Source organism: Chiloscyllium punctatum, chromosome 6 (assembly GCF_047496795.1).
Source record: "Chiloscyllium punctatum isolate Juve2018m chromosome 6, sChiPun1.3, whole genome shotgun sequence".
Lineage (NCBI taxonomy): Eukaryota > Metazoa > Chordata > Chondrichthyes > Orectolobiformes > Hemiscylliidae > Chiloscyllium > Chiloscyllium punctatum.
In genome coordinates, this window is record NC_092744.1 from 13579066 (window position 1) to 13596720 (window position 17655).

Genomic DNA, 17655 nt, shown 5'->3' on the forward strand with positions numbered 1-17655 from the left:
GTTTGGCAGTTCTCCTCCCAACTCTTCAATTTTTCCCAGTCTTCTGTCCCCAAGCATCGGATTATGTCATTGGCTTTTAAAATTGCCAATATGTTAAATTCAGACTTGGAGTTTAGTATTTTCGGAGGTATAATTTAAACTAGCTTAGTTCGAATTTATTTCATTTCCAGGCAACTAGCTAATCTAGTTTGACCAAATGTTACATTATATCTTCTTTGGGACACTTGGTGCTCTCAGGTAGTTCTGCTAGCGTTTAACTCTCTTAAAGGTACAGTACACCACATCTTCATAACACTACTTCCAGCAAAGGTAACATGGAGCCACATGAACATGTAGCTCAGTAAAGTTAATGGTTCTCCTTCATATCTCCATAGACTCTGTACATATTAGTTAGCAGTATTCAATTAAGAATATTAGACTAATCTGCATTGGAAGCCGGAATTGAACTGGTTCAGCACATGAGTCAACCAGTTAACTCCATTATGGCCATAGGCCTGTCAATGTTCAGACAAAAAAAAATCAGGGAAGCACCTTGTTCAATGGTGACATTGAATCTAAGTAACCCTTTAATGAATAGGAATTATATGCAGGGATAATTGGCTGACTCTGATTCAGCCACCCTGGCATCACACATTAGAATAATTATACTAATATGAAGATGCTCAAGGCACGTCTCACCTGGTAGTTATTTTGCCCATGGCAATAATGTTGAGAGCTGTAATCTTTGGGATTGTTACATCCTATTTAATTGTACAATATTGTTGGTTTTGTTGCTTGTGTACACCTTGACTCTTTGTGCTGGTGCAAATGCCTCTTCTACTTGGGCAACTAAACCTTCATTAAATGCTTGTATTGATTGGGAAAACCACTTAGTAAATGTGAATATTGGCAGCCTTGTATTCCAAGGTGTGCTCTTCATTCTACTTCCAGCAAATTAAAGTAACAACAATGTAAAATTGTATGTGAGATACCTGTTAACACGTTTCATAACTTTAAGGGCATTATTAATTCTCAACAAGTGGTTGGATTCAGGATTGAATCACTGCTTTTACTGCTGTTTTTACTCCCAAGTTCAAAAGAACCTCTGGAGTGAGGAGAAATTTATGTGCAGAAGTCGAATTTGTGTTGACTGACAAACTTATTATTGTTAAAGCATAGGTTCTTTAATTTTGTGAAGAGTAAACATTTTCAAAACTACTTTTGGATATGGTGACATTGAATCTTAAATGGGTTCAACAACATGTGTAATGTAAATGAATGGCTGTTTAAGAACCATGATTGTTCGATTCACTTAAATTGTTGCTTGCTTAATTGATCATGTAGATACTTTTGCTATAATGGTCTGTCACAATCTCCTCTTTCCCTTCTCGTTATCACTGGACTTCCACAGGATGAAGCTGGTATACATTGTATCATGTTTGATGCAGTAGGACCTGAAGTATACAGCTGTGCGTGGCTTTCAGCTATCTAATTACCAAGGAATTAAGAGTTGTGATTATGAATTAGATACAATATATAGTCCATATTATAGTCAAATCAGAAAATATTTGAGATGGTCATGTTTTGCAGGTTTCTTTTGTAGTTTTATTTCCCTAAACTGCCCATGTTAAACATAGAATCAGATTTAAAAGAACCTCTTGATTAATCAGAAAAATTCAGCATATTTGTGGTGTTCAGATTCTCTGCCTTGTAAGCGAGTTTTGAAGATATTGTAGCTCAGGTTGAGGTTCTGGGTGTAGGTTTGCTCACTGAGCTGGAAGGTTCATTTTCAGATGTTTTGTCACCATATTGGGTAACACATTCAGTGAGCCTCCAGATGAAGATTCTGAAAATGAATCTCGGCATTGCTGTGTAGTTTACTGAGTAACATCTGACACTTGTGTATATTGCTATTCAAGCCCAAGTGATTGAATGTTTTAACTCCGTTGAGATGATTTTGAGGTTGCCTTTAACTTATTGTTGTGTGCAAGTCTACGTTCTTTTTATTTACTCATTAATTCTTTACTGGTTTTACTCTCTGTCTTTATTCATAAGATTTGGATCGCAACTGTGCGTTCATGTATGTATGTCATATGTTTGTGTTTGCAGTGGTACTCAATGTGCTATAGCCTTGCTGGTATGTGTGGGCATTATTGGGAAGATATTCTTGGGAATACATCCAGGGAATTTATTTAGGTGGAACTGATAAAGGGATGATCACCTTATTCGGATTGTGTAATAGATTCCCTAATATTCAGCAGGAAATTGAGATACAAATTTGTAACATCCAAGAAGCAGGAGAATCAACGTTTCGGGCATAAGCCTTCTCGTTCCTGATGAAGGGCTTATACCCGAAACTTTGATTCGCCTGCTGTGCTTTTCCAGCACCACACACTCGACTCTGATCTCCAGCATCTGCAGTCTATTTCTCCAAGCAAATTTGTAAGGAGATTTGGGTTATCTGTAAGAATACTAGGGTGGTTATGATAGGGATTTTAACTTCTCAAACATAGACTGGGACTGCCATAGTGTTAAGGATTTAGATGGAGAGGAATTTCTTAAGTGTGTACAAGAAAATTTTCTGATTCAGTATGTAAGATGCACTTACTAGAGAAGATGCGAAACTTGACTTACTCTTGGGAAATAGGCAGGACAGGTGACCGAGGTGTCAGTGGGGGGAGCACTTTGGGGCCAGCGACCATAATTCTATTAGTTTTAAAATAATGATGTTAAAGGATAGAACCATATCTAAAAGTTGAAGTTCTAAATTGGAGGAAGGCTAATTTGATGGTATTAAGAGCTTTCAAAAGCTGACTGGGGGCAGATGTTCGCAGGTAAAGGGAAGTCTTCAAAATGACGTAACAAGAGTCCAAAGACCGTACATTCCTGTTTGGGTTAAAAGGGGAGGCTGGTAGATGTAGAGAATGGTGGATGACTAGAGAAATTGAGGTTTTGGTTAAGAAAAAGAAGGAAGCATATGTCAGGTATAGACTGGATAGATTGAGTGAATCCTTAGAATATGAAGGCAACAGGAGTATACTTAAGAGGGAAATCAAAAGGGTGAAAAGGGGACTCGAGATAGCTTCAGCAAGAAGAATTAAGGAGAATCCAAAGGGTGTTTACAAATGCATTAAGGACAAAAGGGTAATTAGGGAGAGAATAGGGCCTTCAAAGATCAGCAAGGTGGCCTTTGTGTGGAGCTGCAGAAAATGGGCGAGATACTAAACAAGTATTTTGCATCAGTATTTATTGTGGAAAAGGACATGGAAGATATAGAATGTAGGGAAATAGATGGTGACATCTTGCAAAATGTCCATATTACAGAGGAGGAAGTGTCGGATGTCTTGAAACACACAAGTGGATAAATCCCCAGGACCTGATCAGGTGTATGCCAGAGCTCTTTGAGAAGCTAGGGAGTTGATTGCAGGGGCCTCTTTACTGAGATGTTTGTATTATTATCAATAGTCAAGGTGAGGTGCTGGAAGACTGGAGGTTGGCTATCGTGGTGCCACTGTTTAAGAAAGGTGGTAAGGACAAGCCAGGGAACTATAGACCAGTGAGCCTGACGTCTGTGGTGGGCAAATTGATGGAGGGAATCCTGGGGGATAGGGTTTACATGTATTTGGAAGAGCAAGGACTAACTAGGGATAGTCAAAGTGGCTTTGTGTGTGGAAAATCATGTCTCATGAGCATGAGTTTTTTTGAAGTAACAAAGAGGATTAAGGAGGGCTGAGTGGTGGACGTAATCTATGTGGACTTCAGTCAGGCATTTGACAAGGTCCCTCATGGGACACTAGTTAGCAAGGTTAGATCTCCTAGAATGCAGGGTGAACTAGCCATTGGATACAGAATTGACTTGAAGGTAGAAGGCAAGGGGTGGTGGTGGAGGGTTGCTTTTCAGACTGGAGGCCTGTGGCCAGTGGAGTGCCACAAGGATTGATGCTGGGTGTACTGCTTTTTGTCATTTTTAGAAATTATTTGGATGTGAACAAAGGTATGTTTAATAAGTTTGCCGATGCCACCAAAATTGGAGGTGTAGTGGACAGCAAAGTAGGTTACCTGAGAGTACAATGGGATCTTGCTCAGATGCACCAATGGGCTGAGGAGTGGCAGATGGAGTTTAATTTCGGTAAGTGCAAGGTGCTGCATTTTGGAAAGGCAAATCAGAGCAGGACTTTTATACTTAATGGTAAGATCCAAGGGAGTGTTGCTGAACAGAGATCCTGAAGTGCAGGTTCATAGTTCCTTGAAAGTAGAGTCACAGGGAGATAGGATAATGAAGATGACGTTTGGTATGCTTTCCTTTATTGATAAGAGCATTGAGTATCGGAATTGGGAGGTCATGTTGCAGCTGTACAGGAGATTGGTTAGGCCACTTTTGGGATATCGCGTGCAATTCTGGTCTCCCTCCTATCAGAAGGATGTTGTGAAATTTGAAAGGGTTGAAAAAAGATTTACAAGGACCTTGTAAATCCTCCACGTTGGAGGATTTGACCTATAAAGACAGGCTGAGTAGACTGGATGTTTCCCCTGGAGTTTCGAAGGCTGAGGAGTGACTTTATAGTGGTTTATAAAATCATGAGGGGCATGGAGAGGATAAATAGACACATCTTTTCCCCGGGGTGGGGGGAGTCCAGAACTAGAGGGCATAGGTTCAGGATGGGAGGGGAAAGATATAACAGAGACCTAAAGAGCAACTTTCTCACGCAGAGAGTGGTACATGTACGGAATGAGGTGCCAGAGGAAGTGGTGGAGGCTAGTTCAATTACAGCATTTAAAAGGCATCTGGATGGATATATGAATAGAAAGGGTTTGAAGGGATATGGGCAAAGTGCTGGCAAATGGGACTAGATTAGGTTAGGGTATCTGGTCAGCATGGACAAGTTGGACCAAAGGGTCTGTTTCCACACTGTACATCTGTGACTCTCTCTAAATAAAAAGTGTTAAGCTGTTTGGTTCTTTGCGCTTCCTCTGCCTTTCAATAAGATCATGACTAATTGACTACATCAACCAAACATTTCTGCATGTTCCCATGTTCCCTGATTCCCTTTACAAGGTCTCCCTGATTTTTGAACACAATACCACAAATTATAATTTCAAAGGCCTGACATGCACATTTCCTGGACTTCAGAAAAGCTGCTTTATGTTGTCCTGCATTGTGTTTCAACTTGGGTACAGATTCCAGAATAAAACCCTTTTGCAACCCACGGAACTACCTGTACAACCAAAAGTCTGTGACTTAAATATACACTGTGTTCATAACTATTTGCAGTAGAGAACTCGGCATAGAGAAGGTCCTTGTCATTTCAGTCCTAAATAGCTTACCCGAATGTTATGACCATCCTAAATCTAGTTTGTCCAACCAGGGAAAGCATCCTCCTAATGTTTACCATTTAACCCTTTTAAAGCTTGAATGTTTCAATTAAATTGTACCTCATTGTTCCAAACTGGAGGGAATATTACAAAAGTCCATTTGATCTCTCTTCACAGGATAGTCCATATTTTGTTTGGACTTAGTTTGTAGCGATTACTCAGTATTCACCATTTTTTAGAATAATCTCATGGAATTCCTTGCTACTTCCTAACTGAAATGTGTGTGCATTTGAATGCATTCTGAAATGTGGAATGGGATTTTTAATTGGGGGTTTTTAATTGAAAATCCCATTCCACATTTCAGAATGCATTCAAATGAAAATTAATTTAAAAACCCATGTCATTAAGTTTTTTTTTGTTTGACAAATATATCAACAGGTTGGTTGAGCAGTCAAAAGTAGTCACTAGGTTTTGAGAGATTTGCACAAGGTAGTGTTATGATCCTATCATAGAGTCATAGAGATATACAGCATGGAAACAGACCCTTCGGTCCAACTCGTCCATGCTGACCAGATATCCCAACCCCCAATCTAGTCCCACCTGCCAGCACCTGGCCCATATCCCTCCAAACCCTTCCTATTCATACACCCATTCAAATGCTTTTTAAAAGCTGCAATTGTACCAGCCTCCTCCACTTCCTCTGGCAGCACATTCCATAAACGTACCACCCTCTGCGTGAAAACGTTGCCCCTTAGGTCTCTTTAAAATCTTTTCCCCCCTCACCCTAAACCTATGCCTTCTAGTTCTGGACTCCCCGAACCCAGCGAAAAGACTTTGTCTATTTATCCTATCCATGCCCCTCATAATTTTGTAAACCTCTATAAGGTCACCCCTCAGCCTCCGACACTCCAGGGAAAACAGCCCCAGCCTGTCCAGCCTCTCCCTATAGCTCAAATCCTCCAACCCTGGCAACATCCTTGTAAATCTTTCCTGAACCCTTTCAAGTTTCACAACATCTTTCCGATAGGAAGGAGACCAGAATTGCACGCCATATTCCAACAGTGGCCTCACCAATGTCCTGTACAGCCACAACATGACCTCCCAACTCCTGTGCTCAATTCTCTGACTAATAAAGGAACGCATACCAAACACCGCCTTCACTATCCTATCTACCTGCGACTCCACTTTCAAGGAGCTATGAACCTGCACTCCAAGGTCTTTTTGTTTAGCAACACTCTAGAGGACCTTACCATTAAGTGTATAAGTCCTTCGAAGATTTGTTTTCCCAAAATGCAGCACCTCGCATTAATCTGAATTAAACTCCACTGCCACTTCAGCCCATTGGTCCATCTGGTCCAGATCCTGTTGTAATCTGAGGTAACCCTCTTCGCTGTGCACTACACCTCCAATTTTGGTGTCATCTGCAAACTTACGAGGTGTACCTCTTATGCTCGCAACCAAATCATTTATGTAAATGACAAAAAGTAGAGGGCCCAGCACTGATCCTTGTGGCACTCCACTGGTCACAGACCTCCAGTCTGAAAAACAACCCTCCACCACTACCCTCTGTCTTCTACCTTTGAGCCAGTTCTGTATCCAAATGGCTAATTCTCCCTTTATTCCATGAGATCTAAGCTTGCTAATCAGTCTCCCATGGGGAACCTTGTCAAATGCCTTACTGAAGTCCATATAGATCACATCTACTGCTCTGCCCTCATCAATCATCTTTGTTACTTCAAAACTCAATCAAGTTTGTGAGACATGATTTCCCACGCACAAAGCCATGTTGACTATCCCAAATCAGTCCTTGACTTTCCAAACACACATACATCCTGTCCCTCAGGATTCCCACCACCGAGGTCAGGCTCACCGGTCTGTAGTTCGCTGGCTTGTCTTTACCGCCCTTCTTAAACAATGGCACCACGTTTGCCAACTTCCAGTCTTCCGGCACATCACCTGTGACTATCGATGATACAAATATCTCAGCAAGCGTTCCAGCGATCATTTCTCTAGCTTCCCACAGAGTTCTCGGGTACACCTGATCAGGTCCTGGGGATTTATCCACTTTTAACCATTTCAAGGCATCCAGCACTTCCTCCTCTGTAATCTGAACATGTTGCAAAATGTCACCATCTATTTCCCTACAGTCTATATCTTTCATATCCTTTTCCACAGTAAATACTGATGCAAAATATTCATTTAGTATCTTCCCTCATTTTCTGTGGCTCCACACAAAGGCTGCCTTGCTGACCCTGTTCTCTCCCTAGTTACCCTTTTTGTCCTTAATATATTTGTAAAACCCCTTTGGATTCTCATTAATCCTATTTGCCAACGCTATCTCATGTCCCCGTTTTGCCCTCCTGATTTCCCTCTTAAGTATGCTCCTACTTTCTTTATACTCTTCTAAGGATTCACTTGATCTATCCTGTCTATACTTGACATATGCTTCCTTCCTTCTTTTTCTTAACCAAGCCCTCAATTTCTTTAGTATCCAGCATTCCTTATACCTACCAGTCTTCCCTTTCACCCTGACAGGAATATGCTTTCTCTGGATTCTTGTTATCTCATTTCTGAAGGCTTCCCATTTTCCAGCCTTCCCTTCACCTGTGAACAACTGCCTCCAATCAGCTTTTGAAAGTACTTGCTTAATACTGTCAAAATTGGCCTTTCTCCAATTTAGAACTTCGACTTTTAGATCTGATCTATCCTTTTCCATCACTATTTTCAAACTAATAGAATTGTGGTCGCTGGCCCTAAAGTGCACCCCTACTGACATCAGTCACCGGCCCTGCCTTATTTCCCTAGAGTAGGTCAAGTTTTGCACCTTCTCTAGTAGGTACATCCACATACTGAATCAGAATATTGTCTTGTACACACTTGAGAAATTGCTCTCCATCTAAACCCTTAACACTATGGCAGTCGCAGTCGATGTTTGGAAAGTTAAAACCCCTACCATAATTACCCTATTATTCTTACAGATCGCTGAGACCTCCTTACAAGTGTGTTTCTCAATTTCCCTCTGACTATTGGGGGATTTATAATACAATCCCAATAAGGTGATCATCCCTTTCTTTATTTCTCAGTTCCACCCAAATAACCTCCCTGGATGTATTTCTGGGAATATCCTCCCTCCGCACAGCTGTTATGCTATCCCTTATCAAAAATGCCACTCCCCCTCCTCTCTTGCCTCTCTTTCTATCCTTCCTGTAGCATTTGTATCCTGGAACATTAAGCTGCCAGTCCTGCCCATCCCTGAGCCATGTTTCTGTAATTGCTATGATATCCCAATCCCATGTTGCTAACCATGCCCTGAGTTCATCTACCTTCCCTGTTTAGGCCCCTTGTATTGAAATAAATGCTGTTTAATTTATTTGTTCTACCTTGTCCCTGCCTGCTTTGACTTTTTGACTCACTTCCCTTTGCTTCATTTGTCCTCTTTATTAGAATTAGGTTTATTGTGACATGCTCAGTACAACGAAAAGTCACCATTTCTGCTGCCACCTTTGGTACGAAGATACTTCGATACGAAGTCTTAGGTATATTATGTATTATTTTCTTGTATGTCTCTAAATTTAATTTGGTTGCCTCTCACAATTCAAAAACTCTAATATCTTCAAGTGCTTAAGGCTACAATTTAATTGTAACATTCTTTTTAATTATTCATAAACTGGTGTTTTCCAACCAAAGCATCTTAGTTCAAGTAATATGTACTTGTATTTTGACTCTAGTTTGACTCATTCATTTTTTTTTGGCTGCCCTAAACGCTTGGGTATCAGGAGCTATGACCTCTCAAGCCTCAAGAATTTTTCAGCTCTGTCTTTGGTGATTTATTACCATTCTTATCATACTTTGAGCTGAAAGCTGTCTGTATGTGAGAAGATTTGTAGCTTTGGTGCTCGTTGTGGTACTGTTCACCGAGCTGGGAATTTGTGTTGCAGACGTTTCGTCCCCTATCTCTGTGATATCCTCAGTGCTTGGGAGCCTCCTGTGAAGCACTTCTGTGATCTTTCCTCCGCCATTTGTAGTGGTTTGAATCTGCCACTTCAGGTTGTCAGCTACAAATGGTCCCCAATATCAGTTTTTCCTTTTTCCATGGCTTACCATCATCCATCTCGGTTTGTCTGTCTTTCACTCCCTCTGCGCTCTGTCTCCACCTTTCCCCTCACTTTAATTACTACTGAGCCTCACCAGTCTTCAGCAGGTATGCCACTTTTTCCTAGCTACTTATTCTGATGAAGCGTCAATGAACCCAAAGTGTTGACATTGCCTTCTCTCCTTTATATAAAATCTTTACATCACATAAACCCCAGCTACATCCCTGCAGTCACGTGCCACTCAAGGCACAATGCAGTGACTTGACCATATAACGTAAATCATCCCTTAATGGTCAAATCTGTTGCAAATAGTTTTAACTACAGGGAGTAGTCAAAATTCCAACTGTAATGTTTTTATTAATTTCTGAATGGGGGATGAAAATGTAAATAGTAGGAGATGATAATGTAAATTGGCTTTTGAATAACTCTGAAATGACCATGCAAATTGCTTTGAATGCCAAGAGATGGGAATGTAAATTCCTTACATTCTACCTGTAGAACAATGATATCCCACCCTACCCTGGGGATATCTAATTTCCTGCAGGTCAGCAGAGCAAATTAACTGTTTAATATCTCGAGGACAGAGTGTCCTGGAGAGAACGATTCCTACAGAATGCTGAAAAAGCGAGGGGAGGGGAATATGTTTCTGGAGCTGGCAAAAATTGCAGTTTACAATCCTTTGGATCCAGATACTGGTGGGATGTAAAGTGAAGACTGGGGACTGTATTGGTGTTCTGAGGGGGGAAGAGAAGGGATGAGGACCATAGTGCGCAAAATAGGTTGGATGTGGCTGAGGATCTTACCAGCCATTGTGGGGAATCCTCCATTACATAAAAATGACCTCAAGCTTCTATTTGTCTGCCACTTCAAAATAGCATGTTCCTGGCCAAAGTTTTTGACTCAGGCCTACTGCAGTACTCCAATGAGGCTCAGCACAAGCTGGAAGATCAGCATCTTGTTTCCTATTTGAGAACTCTGCAGCCTTAAGGACTCCATATTGAGTTCAATAACTTTAGGACCTGATCACCCCTCTGTCACCCACCTTATACCCCAGGATTGTCATCACTTGGGCAATTTGCAGTACAGCTGATCCATTTTCAATTATTAGCTCTCCTCATTATCAACTTTTCTCCTGATGCAGCTTACCACTATTTGTCCTGTTGCTTGCTCTGAGCAAGGACTGGCCCTATCCTCTCACTTCTTTAACCTCACCCTTTGTCTTCACCGTACTACCACCTTCCCTAGCTGGTAGAGTTTTGAAGAAAGATCACTGGACCCAAAACATTGATTCTGCTTTCTCTCCACAGATGCTGCCAGACCCGAATTTTTCCAGCAATTTCTGTTTTTGTTTCATTTCCAGCATCACAGTTTTTGTTTTTTTTTGTTCCTTGTGTATTTGCAATTCATTCTCCTGACTTGTTCTCAGATTAGTTTGCTTCCAACTTCCAAATATCTAATTTGGATTCAATTCCATGTTGATGCAACAATAAATTGAGGTATTATGCACAGCACTCCTTACCCATCCTCAGCAACGTTTTTTCCTCCTGGGATGAGGATGTCACAGGTTAGGACAGCATTTATTACCTGTCCCTAATTCATGTAAAACTGGTTTTATATTACACTGGAGCAATACCAGTAGTCTAAATTAAATTTCTGTATGTCATGTTCAGCCAAATTCACCAAAGTCAATTGGATAATTACTTTGTGGCAAGCTAGAGGAATCAAGAGCATTCTATTTCGTTTTATAGCAATTTAAGAGCAGTTTTAAAGGATTGGGGAACTGGGGGTTGGAGGTGTAGAAACCAGGAAGGAGAGAAACAGTAGAGGTGGTGCTAATGTCCCTAGACTTGGAAACCAGAATGCTAGCTGGGGAAATTAGTTCAAGACACACCATGCCCGGTGGTGAAATATGAACTCAATTTTAAAAAAAATGGAAAAAAAAGTTGGCCTAAAAGTAGTTGCAATGCCGTGTTGTTGAAAATTGTGCAGTAGAAATAATGCAACCTACAGAAAGAATTTTCAACTGATTACTCTAGTTTGGCATCTATACCTGCTGGCTGCACGACATTCTAGCCAGTCTTCTGATCCCATCCAGTGGTAATGCTGGGTAAGTCAGTTGCTAGAATGAAAGCTGCTTTGATAGATCAAGGGCTGAATCTTAAACTTGACAAAACTGAGAATTTTTGAGGGTTTCGCATCATGAAATGTCTATCACCCTATTTTACAAAGCCTGCCTGACTTCATACCTCCCCCATCCTTTGCTGCCCCTCTCGCACATTCTAGCACCATCATACCATGTGCTATTTTCAAAACAACTCACCATTTCCTGGATATCCCAGAATTCACCAACATCTGAGTTGCAACACCATCTTTAAAAAGATATTGTGCACTCAACCAAGAGCTGCCCTCTGGTTCCTGACGTTGACCCTGGATGTGGCAGACAATGGAAAATTGGTGCCTCTCTTTGTGGGCAGGGACATGGAGATGCTGGGGATAGTGTGATGTTGAGGCAGGACACCCTTTTCTCCAAGGCCAACAGAGGACACCATTCTACTAGAACCACGCCAACCTGGATCAGGGTTACCGTTCAGGCCAGTGCAGCCTCAACCACCTGAAGGAATGCACCGAATGTTGGAAGAAAATCGATGCCCTTCTCTACTCAAAGTGCCACCATTTCTCGTTGATACTTCACACTTACTCTATTTCTGCTACTGTACCCACCATTTACTGCAACATCTTCTCCACTCATTCATCCTTGCTAACATCTGACCCTGATTAACCCTGAAACTCATCCACATAGGAGAAAGTGAGGATTGCAGATGCTGGAGATCAGAGTAGAGTGTGGTGGTGGAAAAGCACAGCAGGGCAGGCAACGTCCAAGGATTAGGAGAATTGATGTTTTGGGCATAAGACCTTCATCAGAAAAAGGATTCTCTTCTGCATAGTATACTTACCCTTTCAGGACATCCTCACACATGCACCAAAAGTAACAGTGTGCCACCCACCATTCTCTCCCTCACCCACTATGTGCAGACTTTCTTGATTCTGACTACCTTGAGCAGCTGACTGACTAATTCCCAAGACACTGCTGATTTTTTTTTTTGCAGTTGGTTACCATAATGATTAGTCACTGAAACAGATCCACATGAGTCTGCAGATATTCTTTAACATCTGAAGATAGTTTTTAAACAGAAAGAGAAAAAAGCTCTTGATACACGGGGTGGCACAGTGGTTAGCACTGCTGCCTCACAGCGCCAGAGACCCGGGTTCAGTTCCCGCCACTGACTGTGTGGAGTTTTGCACGTTCTCCCCGTGTCTGCGTGGGTTTTCTCCGGGTGCTCCGGTTTCCTCCCACAGTCCAAAGATGTGCAGGTCAGGTGAATTGGCCATGCTAAATTGCCCGTAGTGTTAGGTAAGGGGTAGATGTAGATGTAGGGGTATGGATGGGTTACACTTCGGCGGGGCGGTGTGGACTTGTTGGGCCGAAGGGCCTGTTTCCACACTGTAAGTAATCTAAAAACAAAATCAAGTTTCAAACTGCTCCTCAACACTGTCCTTTTTACTGTTAGTCAGTTCCAGTGAAATTTCACTCTTATCCCAACTCTAAATTTTTAAATTAATACATTGCTCCCAGCTTCTTATCCTCAGGCTGAAGAGACATTTTCAAGATGCTTTTCCAAGTCTATTAGCACAAGTAATACGTAATGGCTTTCACAAAACTTTTCACTAGAGAGTGCACGAGCTGACTGATTATCTGATGCCGATTAACCATGACACCTAGCGCTGGGCATGAGAATCGTGTAACAGCGCATAGGAGTTCACTCTATTTAAAAACTTGGCAATTTACAAGTTGCATTAACATCAGCCAATGTAACAGGACATAATAAAAAGTAAGCAGCAGACTGTTTATTAAATACTAATACTAAAAACTTGCATTATAGGAGAACTACCTGTAGTTTTTAATCAAAGCAGTTTATGTTTTGGTTTTAATTCCGGTTCTATTAGACCTTTATTTTTGACCTGGCTCTCTTGGACTCCAAGTCAGTTTGAACACTCTTCGTCTCATACCAGAGGCTTTTAAAAACATTTTCCTGGTGGGATAATAGAAATATGGAGTGCCTTTCCTCCAAAAGAAATGGGCTCAAATGAGCTTTTCAGCAAGGAGCCTCATATGATTTTCATTTTATTGACGAATATAAAATGTTAGGGATGCAGGGTTACTTGCTGAGCTGGAAGGTTCATTTTCAGACATTTGTTACCATACTAGGTAACATTTTCAGTGAGTCTCTGGACAAAGCACTGCTGATGATTCTTGCTTTCTATTTATATGCTTGGGTTTCTTTGGTGATGTCACTTCCTGTTCTTTTGCTCAGGGGGTGACAAATTTGGTCCAAGTCTGTGTGTGTGTTGATAGAATTCCTGTTTGGAATGTCATGCTTCTAGGAATTCTTGCGTGTGTCTCTGTTTGGCTTGTCCTAAGATGGATGCGTTGTCCCAGTCAAAGTGGTGTCCTTCCTTATCTGTATGTAAGGATACTAGTGAGAGAGGGTCATGCCATTTTTTGGCTAGTTGATGTTCATGTATCCTGGTGGCTAGTTTTCTGCTTGTTTGTCCAATGTAGTGATGTTACAGTTCTTGCATGGTGACTGCCAGGCGACTCAGACATCATGGCAGCATGGTAGCCCACAAACCCACCAACACACTAAAACAGGTAATGAACTTAAAAGACCCTATACACACAACAAGCAAAACTAATGTCATTTACAAAATACCATGCAACGCATTCATCCTGGGACAAGCCAATCGGACACTTACGTGAATTCCTAGAAGCATGGCATTCCAGCCAGAACTCTATCAACAAACACACTGACTTGGACCCCATTTACCATCCCCTGAGAAAAAGAACAGAAATGACATCACCAACCAAAAGAAACCCAAACATATAAATAGAAAACAAGAATCATCAGCAGTGCTTCGTCTGGAGGTTTACTTAAGATGTTACCTAGTATGGTGACGAAACGTCTGAAAATGAACCTTCCAGCTCAGCGAGCAAACCTATGTCCAGAACCTCAACCTGAGCCACAAATCTTCTCAAAACTCAGTAAAAAGTTAGGAAATATAAGCAGTGAAGATGGAAATTCTAGGTACTCTATGATTAAATGGTTGATGCACTGAGGGATCTGGCGCTTAATGTGAATAATCAGTTAAGTAACTTGAAAATAAAACTATTATGTGAAGTGCATGATCATCCAGTGAAGATGAGAGGATTATGCCAGTTTATAGGGATTTAGTTACTCTTTGCTTTAACAATATCACTGGACATTTGTTTCTTCTAGACTTTACTACTATTCCAACATACTCATGGATTGCCAGCACTTAGCTGCCCTCTAAATTGGAGTCTATTCAAAACTGCTGCTTACTTTTGTGTTATGTCCTGTTACATTGGCTTCCAGTTAAGCGACATCTTGGTTTTAACTTTCTCATTCCTATTTTCAAATCCCTCCATAATCTTGCCCTTCTCTAGCTCTGAAATCTCCTAAAGACACTCAGCCTTGTAGATATTGCACATCTAATTTAGGCTTCTTAACTGTCCCTCGTTTTTGATCAGTCGGTCTTTGGTATCCGTCCCTTCACTTGCCTCAGCCCTAACTTTGGAAATTTCGTAATTGTACCCTTTTGCTCTATTTTGCTTTCCTCCTTTTAAGACACAATTTAAAATCCACCTCTTTGACCAAACTGTTTGCCATCTAACTAAATGTCTGCTTATGTGGTTCAGTAATGTGTATTTTGCTTCACAATGCTCATTTAAAGTGTTATGTAAATGTCTGTTGTACATAAAACCTGTTTAATTTTCTTTTTCTTGAATAGGTTTTACAGCAAATTTTGAAGATGATTTTGCCATTGGGATTGTTGATTTTATCTGCATCACAGATTCACATAAGCTTTATGGTGTATTTTGTTGCTTTTCTCCACCTGTGGCCTGTGGAAGGTGACATTATTGCAGTAAGTATAGCATTCATATAAAAAAAAATTCAAGACTTTGATTGCAATGCAAAATGTCTAAATTTTAGTTTTGTTTTGGAAGGCAGCATTTCTGTCAAAATAAATTTGTGTAAAATTCTTTAACATAAGCGGGGGGTGGTCACAGTATGGATGAGCCCATAGATCATAGAATCCCTAAAGAGTAGAGGCAGGCCATTCAGCCCATTGAGTCCACACTGGCCCTTCAAAGGGCTTCCCATCCAGACCGTCCCTATCCCTGTAATTCACATGACTATCCTACACTTCCCAGGACACTACGGGCAATTTAGCACGGCCAATCTTTCTAAACTGCATGTCTTTGGACTGTGGGAGGAAACTGGAGCACCCAGAGTGTGCAAACTCCACACAGTTGCCTGAGGGTGAAATCAAACCCACGTCCCTGGTGCTGTGAGGCAGCAGTGCCATCTACTGAGCCACCGTGCTACCCCAGTTATGTATCCTAGGAAAGTGAGACAATGATCTCTTGTGTGAGCTGAGTGAGGTGGTTTCTCTGAAAAGTCAATGATGAAATTACATTGTTATACAGAAAGAAGTTGATCCCATGTCTGTTTTATGAAGATGAGTTTAGTTCTTAGTGTAAAGATTTTTATGAGTCCGCAGCTCTGCCCTCCTGAGTTCAATGAAGGGAACTTGTTAAATTACATTAACGAATAATTTTGTGAGATGGCACCAGGAAAAAAATTAATTATAGGAGCTGTAGATTTGCAAAAAGGCTACTTGTATATTTCAGTGAAAGAAAACCGGTTTTTCTGATGTAAATGTAACTGAGTGCTCTTGAGGCCCCACACTATTTGATTGTTAGTGTTCTTTGAGCAACTATGAATGAACAACAGATAATTCCTTTTCATTAAATAAAAACAAAGCACTGGAGAAACCTAGCAGGTCAACTGTGACTGTGAAGAGAGAGTGAGTTAGTGTTTTGAGTCTGACCTGAGTCCTCTTCAGAACTTGGGAGAATTGCTTTTCATTGTTGCCCAGATCTCAAAAATTGTTTTTGAATTAATGTTACAGTATGCTTCCTAGTTTGATTTGCCTCAATTAAATTCTGCGCAAAACTTAGTCTGCATAACCAGGAAACATTTTGATCACATTAGATTAGATTAGATTACTTACAGTGTGGAAACAGGCCCTTCGGCCCAACAAGTCCACACTGCCCCGCCGAAGCGCAACCCACCCATACCCCTACCTTTACTCCTTACCTAACACTACGGGCAATTTAGCATGGCCAATTCACCTGACCTGCACATCTTTGGACTGTGGGAGGAAACCGGAGCACCCGGAGGAAACCCACGCAGACACGGGAGAACGTGCAAACTCCACACAGTTAGTCGCCTGAGGCGGGAATTGAACCCGGATCTCTGGCGCTGTGAGGCAGCACTGCTAACCACTGTGCCACCGTGCCGCCCAAAATATAAACTGTACATCTAATGATGACATCATGCACTATTTAATGGCTGTCTGAAACTAATTCTTTGTGTTAATATTTTTCAGCACTCCGCTGATAACCAAACACAGAACTTTGATGATCTCCCATCAAGATTTGGTTACCGGCTTCCTAAAGATGGTTTAAAGGTAATTCATTAAGTGAAGAGGGCAGCTCTTGTTGTGAATCAACACTGATTTCTACAATAATCTGTCATCCATGTTCCTTTTCCCACTGTCTGGGTCTTAAGCTCAGGAAACCCTTCCACAAATCTCCCTGAATTTTGACCTCACTTTCTTTTAATGAGGTGGAGGTGCCGGTGTTGGACAGGGGTGGAAAACATCCGAAGTGTCTCAACACCAGGTTACATTCCAACAGGTTTATTTGAGAACACAAGCTTTGAGCGCTGCCCCTTTGTCAGGTGAAGGGAGGAGAAGGCACAGAACTTATTATTAGAGAGATCGAAGGATCATTCAAAGGGCTGAGTTAATAAGTTATTCAGTTGTTAACACTTTACACACTGCGTCTGACACTCTTGATCACCTTATTATTCGGCCTGTCAACACTCCACTCACCATTGTGTGATCTTTTGATCTCTGATTATAAATTGTGCCTGTGTCTTCTCTTTACTTCATCTGACAAAGGGACTGCACTCCGAAAGCTTGTGATTTTAAATGAACCTGTTGGACTATAGCCATGTCATGTGACTTTTGACTCTGTTGGCTACGTCTAACCGTTCCTCTTCAGAACCCACACAGGCACTGTGCACCAACTCTTCTGCTTTTACATTGATGACTGCATCAA

The 17655-nt window shown here is 41.3% G+C and overlaps 1 protein-coding gene across 3 annotated transcripts in view; it reads left to right on the forward strand.

The window, feature by feature from the left end:
- The window catches only part of rnf13 (ring finger protein 13), a 259925-nt gene that overhangs the window by 40140 nt on the left and 202130 nt on the right, over positions 1 to 17655 (forward strand). For 2 of the 3 annotated variants that reach the window (XM_072572033.1, XM_072572034.1), the window contains 2 exons: positions 15255 to 15389; positions 16920 to 17000. In XM_072572033.1, coding sequence (XP_072428134.1) covers positions 15255 to 15389; positions 16920 to 17000 — 216 coding nt within the window. Of the gene's footprint in view, positions 1 to 8736; positions 8829 to 15254; positions 15390 to 16919; positions 17001 to 17655 lie in introns of all 3 variants that reach the window. The other variant, XM_072572035.1, reaches the window with a different exon arrangement.